The sequence below is a fragment of the Humulus lupulus genome, chromosome X (genome assembly GCF_963169125.1).
Source record: "Humulus lupulus chromosome X, drHumLupu1.1, whole genome shotgun sequence".
Lineage (NCBI taxonomy): Eukaryota > Viridiplantae > Streptophyta > Magnoliopsida > Rosales > Cannabaceae > Humulus > Humulus lupulus.
Genome location: NC_084802.1, coordinates 61,750,542 through 61,763,167, shown reverse-complemented (window position 1 = coordinate 61,763,167; position 12,626 = coordinate 61,750,542). Strand labels below are relative to the sequence as shown.

Here is a 12,626-nt window from a genome sequence, read left to right as displayed (position 1 = left end):
TCCAATTATTCGTTGATCTTGAACCGTTGCCACAAATAAGCTTTGAACGTACGGGGACTCCATTACAATTTGTTGAGATAGATAATGTTGCAATTGAGGAGGAGAGGGAGGAGGAAGAGGAAGTGGAGGAGGAGGAAGTTGAATATGAAGATGATGAAGAGGAAGATGAACACATAGAAACCGATGATGATAGTGAAGATTATTATAGTGATTATTAAGTGGTCATTTTATAATATGTTGAATTAATTATTTTTAACAATAATTGATTATTATAGTTATTATATTCAACAAAAATGTACTTTTAATATCAATTAATTTGACAGATATGGCTAATGTTATTGCTCGATCTCACGGGGGTGATGGTGGATGATGCGATCCTCCACGTAGACCGTCAGATATCCCAGCTGATTGTGAACGAGGTAATACTTTACACATTGATATACTCCTTTTAAAATATTAAATTTGCATACAATAGCGCCTCCAAACAAACGTGGACGCCACAAAGGATTGAACACGTGGGAAAAAAGGGAACAGTTGGGGCGTCCTCTCCCTCTCGAGTGGGATGTACGAGGGAGAACATATAAAGATATCGGAGATTACAGCTCAAATTTTTCAAGAGAGCTCGGATTACTTGTTCGATAGTATACAGATCCAGAATGTCATCAATGGTCAAAAGTACCAAATGCCTCGAAACAAAGAATATTTGCACATTTGGAGGTAAGTAGTTTTTGTATTTTTATGTTAATTCTAATTTTAGGTTATATATAATATTTACTAATAAATATTTGTAAATTATGATGATTTATTTGATATTGGGCGTATTAGATATGGACAAGGGCACATGCCTGGGATCTTGAGAGGCATTGATACATCGTGTGCTAAAAAGTATTCTGACTGGAAGTACGATATTAAAGAACATTTAACGATTAATGGGCTACAAAACCGTTATGGTGGTTGCACAGATACGCAGTGGCAAAAAGCCATTAAATTTTTCCGACGCTCAGAAATTAAGGTATTAATTTCTTGCTAAACTTAACTATCTTAATTAAATATACTACTAACGATAACTTTTTGTAGAAACGTTCTGGGGTCAACAAGGAAAATAGGAAGAAACTGAAAGACTTAGCTATGAAGGTTATCAGTCAATCCCAGCACTGCGCTATAAAAAAGTTAGTTAATTAATTATTTTTAAGTTTATTTTTCTTATTTACATTTAATTATTAATTTTATAAAAATATATGTACGTGACAGCGCAATTTAGAGAGTGGGCAACTTGAGCCTATCCCAGATAGTTGGATGGATACTCACCATAAATTAGGCACAGGGTGGGTGACAGAGACAGCCAAAAAAACTTGGGTACGTTTTTTAAACATTTTAAAAAAATTTAATTGTTTGTTTACAATACATAATTAAATTATATATTGTATCATAGGAGGAATTGCGTGCATATCGCGACACACAGCAGACACAGACAACTGATACTGAGAGTTCCATACCAGTTTCAAGTGCGCCCGAAGATGACAACTTATCTTTGGTGCAAACTATCTTCGGAAAATGACGTGGGCACCAGAAAGGATATGGACGTATCCTTAACATAACTCCATTTACTATTGATCCTCCACAAACTAGAGATGAAGAAATGTTTGAGATGAAAGAGCGTGTTCGACAATTAGAGGAGCACATCCGGACTCATTGTATCACCCCGGGATCTCAATGTGCCCCACCACCACCTGATGATCCCGATGTTGGAGCACCGAGTCAGTAGAACTTATGTGTGAATTTTATTACTATGGACTATTACATTTTCATGTTTAGGACAACTCTTTATTTCGATTCAGCAAATGTACTCTTATGTTTTGATTTATATGTTTAATATAAGTGTTTTAATTTGATTCTATTGTTTTATATTTAATTCAAATTAATTAAATAATTAAATAAATAAATAAGTGAATAAACATTACAAATATAAAAAAAAAATATCAGCTCAGTCTATACCGAGGACATTGTCCTCGGTATAGCCCATCAATATGAAAAATTTGGACTGGGTGTGCCGAGGACATTGTCCACTCTCTGCCGACGACATGTCTTCGGTAAAACTTATACCGAGAACATATTGAATGTCGTCGGTAGAAGTTTGCCTCTACCGACGCGACTGTACCGAGGACTTACTGCCGAGAACATGTTCTCGGTAGAGGCTATACCGAGAACATTCAGGCTTATGCCGATGGCATTTGTTCTCGATATAGACCTTGTTTTATGTAAGGGTGACGGGCCACTCAATGGGGCTCAGGTTAATTCATCCATGCTCCTCGCGAAAAGTTCCCAGATTAACATGTGTAATGATGACCATGTGCTCCGAGAACACCTTATGTGAAAGACTTTGAAAAAAGAACGTGTAACATTTGTCCCCAAGTTTTTACTAGTGCTTTGCACAACAAATACTTCCCCAATACTATTTGTGTAGCGGGCATTTAATGCTTTCTTGTCATTTTTTCAAAAAAGAAAAAAGAAAGAAGTGAGGCCTAAAGTTTTTATTATAGTAGTGAATATACACAGTAACTTTGTTAGTATCTTATTCAATATTCATTTTTTCAGGCTTGTAATGTGTTTGTGAGTTCATAATTGACATATATATAGGTATCAAAACATGATAATATGTTACCAACACATCTCATTCGATCAAGTACAATTTTATTGGATCGATGACGTTAAAGGTAGTAATTAAAGTTCAACTAGGAGCAACATTTGGGATTATAAAACTAAAGTAGAACTGCAGTTCTTTAGAATACAAATCTATCTTGAACAAGAAATTAATGAAGTAACCTAATTTTTTGTCTAATAAGCAAGTCTAACATTCAGATATAATCCAAATCAGTCTTTTGACATGAATGGCTTATAAGTATGGAGATTCTTGTAGAGTCCTTGAATAGCACCAGTAGCCGCAGCCAAAGAAAGAAGAAAGCACACTAAACTGATAAGTTGGAGGCTAAACCACTTGACGGTTCTTCTGTGAATCTTATTAAGGGAAATGTGCATCTCCACTGGGAAGTACACCACGATTGGCCAATAGCCGATAGCACCCATAAGTGCCAACATATCAGTGAAGAAAGGCAGCGCTAAGGCCACCACAGTCACCATCACAACAAAGACCGTTCTCCAAGTTAGCCTAAACAGGTTTATACTGAATAATGTTATATTCTTACTATTCATGAAGGTAGGGCCACCAACTGGGTAATCGCAGGTTATGAATCTTGATTCAGGCCACTTTTTTCTAGCCCACAATTCTACTATGCGAAACACTGGCTGGATTAGTACCTGAATTGCATCAATGGGTTATAGAATGAATATCGATCGAGGGCCCTTGTCAACTAGCTAGCTAGTATATATAATAGAGTTAGTATAATATCAAAACTAACTTAATTAACCTTAACGTAAATATAATATACATTTATAGTAACTTCTTCACACCTGATATGCTCCAACTAAGTGCACCACGATGAAGAGGTTAGCCAAATCGACGATCCAAGAAGTCTCTTGATATCCGAAGCCTGCAAGTAGATTCTCCGGCGCGTGGTTTCCAAACGCAGCATAGCCAAAGCAACCACACATCATGAAGAATGTTGTCATGACTGACACTCCTATAGTGCTTGCTTTCTTCATCACTTTGTTTTCAGAAGGCCATGACTTTAATGTGTCCTGAAATTATATTATATTGTTGTACCTTAAGGTTACGTTTATGGATAGTAGGATTGGATTGCATTAATAAATATAAGAGAAAAAATATATAAAAATTAATGAATTGATTAATTGTAAAATATATAATGCCATATAATAATACTCTAAATATACCAAAGCATCATTAAGTATGGATTGAAATCAATTTTTTTTGTCATAGATATAGAATAGATATAACCTAGCGATACTATACTTCTTCTCTTTAGCAGATCCCAAATTCAAATTCTTTGTTTTCCGATCACTTTCACTTAAAATGCCAATTATACATTCAAGATAGTTTGGATTTTATTGGCACCTTATTTTTTAAAAAAAATTTAGAAAAACCTCAACAATTTTGTAAAAATTCCTTTTTATTTGGAGAAAGCTTCTTCTCAACAAACAAACTCTACTACGCAGGAAAAAAGGAGTACACAATCCAACAAGCAAAATCTGAACCCAAATTTGATTAATTTGCTGTTGCTTTGGTTCAGCAGGAGGAGTCAATGCCGAGTCTTATCTTCATTACTTTTTGTCATATTTAAGCTATGATTCGATAGTATTCATGGAAGAAAGAAACGAATAGAAATCAATTTCAAATTGAAATCAATCAGATCAGAGGAGTTTGATTCCCCAAAACATAGTTATTGTTGAACTTTTTCATTCCAGGCCTAGAATATAATGGTACGTACTTCAAATTTGGATCAAGGCTTTTGGAACATAGCACTAGAGTAGCTTGGCCTTTGGTGAAGATGGAGAGCTGATTCCTTGAGGATTTTCGGATGTGGTATTTCATTTCATTACTCTCATTCAAACATCCCGTAAGAACTGATGAGAAAAACCAGAATATAGGTGGTATAGAATTTTTCTTCGAAGAAGTTATGGAATATGGAGAGATTTTACTTTTTTCTAAAAATGGTGGTGGGACACAGAAAAGAAAAGATAAAGAATGTGTCCATTAATTATTACTATATACTTTCATCCTTAATTTTGAATCACACTAACTAGATCACCAAATCTAATAAATAACAATCATTATGATTTTTTTATTCATACATTGTACCAAAGAATATATTTAGAAGTGCTACTTTTTTCATTCATGAACATTTGGGACCTTAGATTGAGGAATATATAATATATAGCCCAAATCAATGTGCAAAGAAAAAATATAGCGGATCTTTTTATTTATTTATAGGGTTTTTTCTTAAATATATATATTTTAATTGTTCCTATTTTTTTTTCAAAAATATTACTCAAGTTTTTAAAAGTATAATTTTTAAAGTTTCATGATTATAAAACTACAGCTTTAGAAAAAACAACTATACGCATCACCCTAAAATAAACTAAAAAATAATAACATTAGAACAACTACCATCAATAAAAATAACTTAAAAACAACTCGAAAACAACATTAAAAAATAAAAAAATATATTTAACAGTAAAAATGTAATTTTTTAGGGAAATTGAATATATTTTATGTAAAAATCTATTTATTTATTAGTAACTTTTGTCTTCCTAAAAGACATGCCTTGTAATAATGAATGTATCTTCCAACATTTGGTGGCAATGGTTATACCCGTTTTATTTATATATATTTATTTCAGAATAATGAGCTAAAGAAACTTTAATAATAATAATAATAATAATTTAATTAATTAATGGGAATGAAACTTACTTGGATATCAATAAAGACTTGAGCATAAGAGCAAGCAAAAGCAATATCACCAGCAGCCGCAAACATTCTCCAAACTTTATCTGATGCAGACATGTCCACCTCAAATCCCGCGGCCACCCCTTTAATAGATGTTCTCCCCTCAGCTCCTGCATGCATATGCATTTTCCAAACCACAACTTTCTCGCTTATTTAAATATGTATTTAACTAATAATTATATATATATTATTATTAATTCTCTTTCATTTGATATTAATTGATTAATTATTGGATTTAATAAGTAACGTACGTACCTTTTATAATCTTTTCAATAGAGAGTCCGATTCCGATCAAGGAATATGCAAATGACATGGCGGCAGCCAAGGCAGAGAGCCAAGACAACTTGCTGAAGTTTGGAATTTGGGATAACAATATTTCGACAATCCCTAGTCCAATCATGTGTGGGTTATTGGAGAATTTGCATGGCATATTTGACCCCTTTTTGCGATGGCAGTTCGATTTTTGTATAGCCCTGATCAGTTATGCATTAATTAACATATCAATTTCTAATTATAATCTGCAAAAGTTACAAAACCATACTATTTCTCATTGATATCCATCACCTAAGAAGGTAAAGTAGTGGAACTTACACTAGACTTTTGGCAGTGGTTATGGTATAGCCGATCACAAACGTGGTAAGATTTCCATACAGGATCCATCCACATATCGTGCACATTGTTTCACCTGATTAATTCACCAATGATTACAAAATTATTTATTTTTAGACAATGCATAAAGAAGCTGCTTGCATGCTTAATTATTACCTAAGAAGAAAAAGAAAAAACGTTACATATATATTGGTACCTAAGCTGGCTTTGACAGCTTCGATATAGGAGTAATTTCTTCTGCCAGTGACTGGGTCAGGGGTTCTATAGCAATCGGCCAAGAGGGTGGCAGTATAGAGGGAAATGGCTGAGAAAAGTAGGAGAATGCCTATACCCAACACCCATCCCAGCTGTGACATCGCCCATGCCAGCGACAGAACTCCCGCCCCTATGGCCGCCGTTATGATGTGCGCACATGCCGTCCACATAGTGCCTATGCATATATAATCAAATCCAATCCAATCCAATTAATTAGTGCAAATTACAATTTAGAAAGCCAAAACTCTGTTTGAAAATACTTAAGAAATTTATTGGAAATCAGTTAATTAATAATAAGTTACAAACTAATTAAATAGATTCCTTTTGGCTTGATAGTAGTAGTAGAGGCATACGTAATTTAACCAACTCTGTGTGTGTGTGTGTTCGCCGAATTAGTACTTATAACATTCAAAAATAATATTCTACGTTCCTCTTATACTACAAACTTACGTACATGCAATTCAAAATAAGAGTAGTATATATATATATATACTTTGAAACAAAGGGTGACTAAAATTGATGTCACATAATTAGTGATATTATTTGTGTACTTTTATAGTGCCTCTATAATCACATATTCTTGTATCTGTACGTTTATATATTCACGTACCCTATAATTTGTAACATATGCAATTAGAATATCATTAAGAATGACCAAACTTAATTCATCTAATTTATTCTTCAATTTCTTTGCAGTTATTGGCCTATGGCCATTATGAAAGTATTTTATCTTCAAGTTTGGAAAAACATACAAATTTCTTCCTTTTCCAATACAAAGAATAATTTTTATTTTCTGTAAACAAAACATTAATTCCTATATATATTTGGACATAAATATCTTTCTATCTATTCATAAGAGAGAGGGAATGTAGTTGGTTGTCCTGTAAAATAAATAAAAATTTTGTGTATGTATATAAGAAAATATTAACGCATAAAAACAAAAGTTGGTAATAAAAAACAATATAAAATAGAAATAAAGACATATTTTACTTTTAAAAAAAATCAATTTAATATTACCTATACAAATGTATCTTTAGATAGTTTAGACATCACATTAGTCTATCCATAAAAGAGAGTCAAATATATTTATATAAAGAGAGAGAGTACTAGCTAGCTTGACCTTTTGAACTTTAAAATTACATATATAAAGATGGTACATGGATAAAATATTAAATCGACATCTAAAGTATTCGCATGAGAATAAAAATCATCGGCTGATAATTTTTCAATATTTTCAATTAATGGAGATGGCTTATACATCATTAACTAATCAAATGTCGAATCTTTTCAGCACCAATTTAAAAGGACAAAAAACTTTACTTAATTATATATATATATATCTAAATGTTATATATTATTATTTGACGCGCAATTAACAATATCATTTTTTTTCTTTTTTTCTTAAATATCATAAAGTATATGAGCAATAATATATGTGTACATAGTGATAAAACAGTGAGTTTTACTTTTTGATAATAATGTAATTAGCTAGTCTAACATGTCACTATATATATATATATTGTTTGGGTGCACGTATTTACTCTAAAATATATATAGCGAGTAACTAAAGCACATATTGTTCACGCTCAAGCACGATTTAATTACAGTGGAAAAATAATACAAAAGTCACTCACATTTTAAAGTAATGTTACTTAATCCATCAAATACTTTATTCCCATTCAGGAAGTTATAACCTAATAACTAGCTAAGTAATTATTATGATATAATGTAACTTTTTTTTTTGTCCTTCTTAATATAGTAGACAATATATTCTTTCATTCCAAGTTTAATGCATATATAAACATATATGTTTGTACAACTATATTATAACATGTCATTTCTGGCTCTTGGGAAAACTGAAAGGGTACGAAAATATATATACACAGTAGTAGTTTTCTATTTGTGTTCTAACTTTCACATTTTTTTTATGGAAAGACAAGTAATTAAATGTTTCACAACATTTATCATCTTTGGAAAAAATTCATTATAATATTAATTTTCTTGAAGGCCTTTGTACTTTAAAGAGCCTCTGATAATTCGTTTGAAATAGTTTTACTTATACACAACCTCCATCTATTAAATTAAGTTATAATATTATAACTTAAAAATGTTATTTTAAGTTGTATCACCAAGTGATCGAATTTCTCCTCTTTTATATTTGATTTGGAAAATCTGTACCTCTTTCACATTAATATTTGACAATGTTTAAAGATTATTTTTTAATAAAAATAATATTAAAAAACAATTATTTTGAAAATAATAAAAAATTATTTTATGTTTTTTTTAAAACAATTTTTTTTCATTTATCACCTTATTTTTAATTTTATCAATACTTATCTTTTATTATTTTTTCTCACCTTATTTTCTTTCTCTTCTCTTTATTTTCTTCATTATTATTTTTTCTATTCCTCTCGTCACATTCTTTCATAATATTTCGTCTCTTATTAATTTCTTTCTCCTCACTTTCATTCTTAATACTTTCTCTCTCTTATTTTTTACTCCCTTTTTCTCTTTCATATTACTTACTTCAAATTTGATATTCTTCTCAGTATCCTCATCTTATTATTTTGTGCTATGATCTCTTTTCCAAAGTATCTATTTTTCGGGACTTTTAAAAATATTTTATTTATTTTTAAATATATTTAATAATTTTCATATATTGAAAGTTTTGTTAAAAAAAAATCATTTTAGTAATCATTAGCCAAATATTTTTTTTTGTTTTTAAAGACAATAAAAATAACTTTCTATTTTCATTTCTGAACAAACAACTTAAAAAAATTTAAAAAAAAAAACACTAAGCCATGGAAAATATATGCAGATTCCACTGTCCAAGTGCACATCTTTAATAATTTTATCTTATGTAATTAATGAATTCATATATGTTATTTACATATATATTTGTTCTTTGGGTTGTGGTCCTCCTTAAAAATGTGTACATGCTGTGGTAAGCATCGCAGAAAAAGCAAAAGGTCATCAATAAACACATAAAGATATAAATTTTAATAAATGATCAATTCTATACTTATACATCGTTTTTCAATAGGTACATACGAACCCGATTCCTTGTGGTTGTATGGTTGCTAGCTTTAATTCTCTTCAGAACTGACTTTACATATAAATTAAATATATATATATATATATTATCAACTACAAAGGGGCCTGGGAAAATGATAGGCCATATTTATGTAGATTTATGGGGAATGAGTAAATATATATATATATTTAGGAAAACTCTGTTTGTGTTTTTAACACTAAATATGATTTTTTGCATAATTTTTTATGATTGTGTATATTGTAACTATTTAAAAAGTCTTATAAATTTTTTAAAAATTTCAGATAATTTATAATGTAAAAAACAAGATTAAAACAAATTATTTTTTATGTGTATAAAAATAATAAACACATGTATAAAAAACTATATATTTGAATATTACTTTTAGAATAATTTTTTAAAATTTTGTAAATTACTTTAAATAATTATAATATATACTTTAATAAAAAAATTAATTAAAAATCATTCAAATACCAAAAACACGAATAGAGCCCACGAAAGATTTTTTTTTTTTTTTGGTGCACTACCTGTTTATTTATATATAAATATATTCTTCTTCGATTCTTTGTTTTTGTTTCATTCGTTCTGTTTTTCGTTGTACATATATACGATCATCATATTTTTTGTTTCATTCGTTCTGATTGGTACACACGCATATATTTAAACATGCAAGTGTTTTCAGTTTGCTATTTTTGTATTTGCACAAGTTAGGGGTGTACACGGTCTGGTTTGGTGCAGTTTAGAAGAATTTTGAAACCAAACCGCTCGTGCGATTTTTTCAAAATGAAAAATCAAACCAAACCATTAAAATTAAAAAACCAAACCAAACCAAACCATAAATAAACGGTTTGGTGCGGTTTGGTTTGGTTTTAACCATATAACTAAATTATTAAAATTTTAAACTTTTTTTATTATGAAATAATTAACTAAATAATTGTATTTAAATAATAATAATTTTAGCTTTACTTTTAAGACCATAAAAGTCTACAAGAAGCTTATTTTCTTTGTTGTTGTAAGTATAAATATTTTGAATCATTTTATAGAAGTTGGAAAAAGAAATGTTTACTTTCTAAACAATGTGGGACTTTACATTTCTCTTTTTTTAGTTTTGGAAACTTGTGCATGTATTAAATACTACTAAAAACATATCTTAAACAATTAAATTGTGTTGGCTTGGATGGTTTGGTAGATTTTATATTAACTTAAGTGTAGGGGTTCAAATCTTTGAACCAACATTTCTAAAAACTATTTTTTTAGAAAAAATTACGGTCCGGTCCGGTTTAATTGGTTTTAAAAAATTAGAAACCGTGACCAAAAAGTTGAACGGTCCGGTTAAAACCGAACCATCAAAAACAGTTTCACCGGTTATGATTTTTGGCGGTTTAGTGCGGTGCGGTTTGGTTCCAAACCACGGTTTGCGGTTTATATGAACACCCCTAGCACAAGTACTCAAATTCGTTACAAATAAAAAAAAAAAAAAAGAATGTATTGGCGGCGGTCCTATCCTGGCCTGTTCCATATATAGAACCTTAGGTTCTTCATCGGCCCTTTAAAAATATAAATAAGCTTGTTTAAGCAAATCATTTTTTTGAAGCCTTTTGTTAATTTTTAATGTTATTAACAATATTAAAAAAAACAATATACATATATGTAATATCAAAATTTATAATTTGTAATCTCTAATTCAAGCAAAAGCAAAATTTGAGGGTATGACTCCTTAACTAAAAATATAATTTTTGTTTTTAAAATTTAAAAATTATTTTTTAAAAACAAGTAGGATATTTGACATTATTTTTATAAAATAATTTTTAAAAACAAAATTACAAAAAACAGAAAATTTTAAAAACAATAAAAAGTTAATTTTAGTTGTTCTAAAAAAAATTTATCATAATATTTTTAATTATTATTTTCTCACATTACTTTTTCTCATTAATTTATCTCTCGTCACTTTCTCTAACATCATTTTCTCTATCATCACTTTTGATCTCCTTATTTTTTTCTCTCGTCACTTATTATCTCATTATTTTATCTCTCATCACTTCTTATATCATCATTTTCTCTCTCCTTATTTTTTCTATCTCGCCATTTTCTCCCTTATTTTGTTTTCTTGCATCAATTTCGCTCTTCTCAATTTTTTTTCTTTAAAATTTCTCTCATTACTTTCTCTCTTTTTATTTTTTATCATTTTTTTCACATTATTTTATCTCATTATTTATTATAAATTTTTAAAAAATTTTTCTTTTTGTAATATATTTATTAATTTTTTATTTACGAATTTTTTAGAAAAAACTAAAGCTAAAATATTATTTTAAAAAAATATTAACCAAATACTTGTTGTTTTTTGAAAAGTATTATGAAAATATAATTTTAAAAACAAAAAACTGAAAACAACGTAAAAGAGATTTCTCAATCTTATTAGGAATAAGCGCGAGTACAACGACCATATTAAGTATTTGTGCATATATATACAAATAAAGCTACTATATATATATATAAATATACTTCAGCTTATGTAATTAGCATATATAGCTGATATTACGGTGAGAGACTTATTATAACAGTTTCGATGGAGATGGAGAAAGAAGACATACCGGTTCTTTTGGGTCTCCCATCATCGTCTAATTCTTGCGCTTCCTCTTTTCTCTGAGGCACCAAACCAGTCTCTAAAAACCCATATTCCAATATCTGATCGGCCGGCTCTGTCATAGTACTTCCCATGTCTATACGTATATAAATTAATGTAACGTTTATATTGTATCTATATAAGAATTAATGGCTCAGGCTCAGAGAAGAGAGTGAGAGAGAAGCACCAAAGTGTGTCAAGTATCAAGTGTGTACTTAACACAAGAGAGTAATGTGATGTTGGTCTCTCTCATATACTACTCTTTATATATAAGATTAGTATATAAATGTATACTATATATTATTATATGATCATTATGCAAACTTTCCAAGTCGATGCTACATGGGTTCTCCAAAATACCACGTGGCGTGAAATAATTGGATTGAAAAATTATTCTCCTTATCATGAAAGGAGAGATATGATGCAAGAATTATTTCGTTGGTTGCCAAGTAGTGGAGTTGATTATTACCTAGCCTGACAAATTATTAATTACAGGATATATATATGGGAAATATTAATATTCATTTTTGTGGGCAGAATTAGAATTAGTTTTCTCATTTCCAAGTTGAATATGTTTTCAACGTTCACTAAAAGTGAGGATGAGTTACAAGACCCTTGACTCTCCCAGTCAAACTTTTATTCTTTTCTAATTATTTTTTTACCTT

At 29.8% G+C, this 12,626-nt stretch overlaps 1 protein-coding gene across 1 annotated transcript; it reads right to left on the bottom strand.

The window, feature by feature from the left end:
• Positions 1–2,674: 2,674 nt before the first annotated feature.
• LOC133804188 (amino acid permease 1-like) lies at positions 2,675–12,204 on the bottom strand. Its single transcript, XM_062242351.1, has 7 exons — positions 11,930–12,204; positions 6,228–6,461; positions 6,014–6,107; positions 5,678–5,895; positions 5,387–5,532; positions 3,469–3,696; positions 2,675–3,315 (listed from the first exon to the last, which is right to left on the bottom strand). The coding sequence occupies exons 1-7, from the start codon at positions 12,054–12,056 to the stop codon at positions 2,872–2,874; spliced, it is 1,491 nt and encodes a 496-aa protein (XP_062098335.1). The 5' UTR covers positions 12,057–12,204; the 3' UTR covers positions 2,675–2,871.
• Positions 12,205–12,626: the final 422 nt, after the last annotated feature.

What these genes read in the sequence shown, in the direction of transcription:
- LOC133804188 (XM_062242351.1), bottom strand. Translation starts at nt 12,056, where the DNA reads ATGGGAAGTACTATGACAGAGCCGGCCGATCAGATATTGGAATATGGG. An exon ending in TGGGAGACCCAAAAGAACCG is followed by an intron (nt 6,462 to 11,929) that starts GTATGTCTTCTT and finishes ATATATGCATAG; the next exon opens with GCACTATGTGGACGGCATGT. An exon ending in TATTGAAAAGATTATAAAAG is followed by an intron (nt 5,533 to 5,677) that starts GTACGTACGTTA and finishes ATATGCATGCAG; the next exon opens with GAGCTGAGGGGAGAACATCT.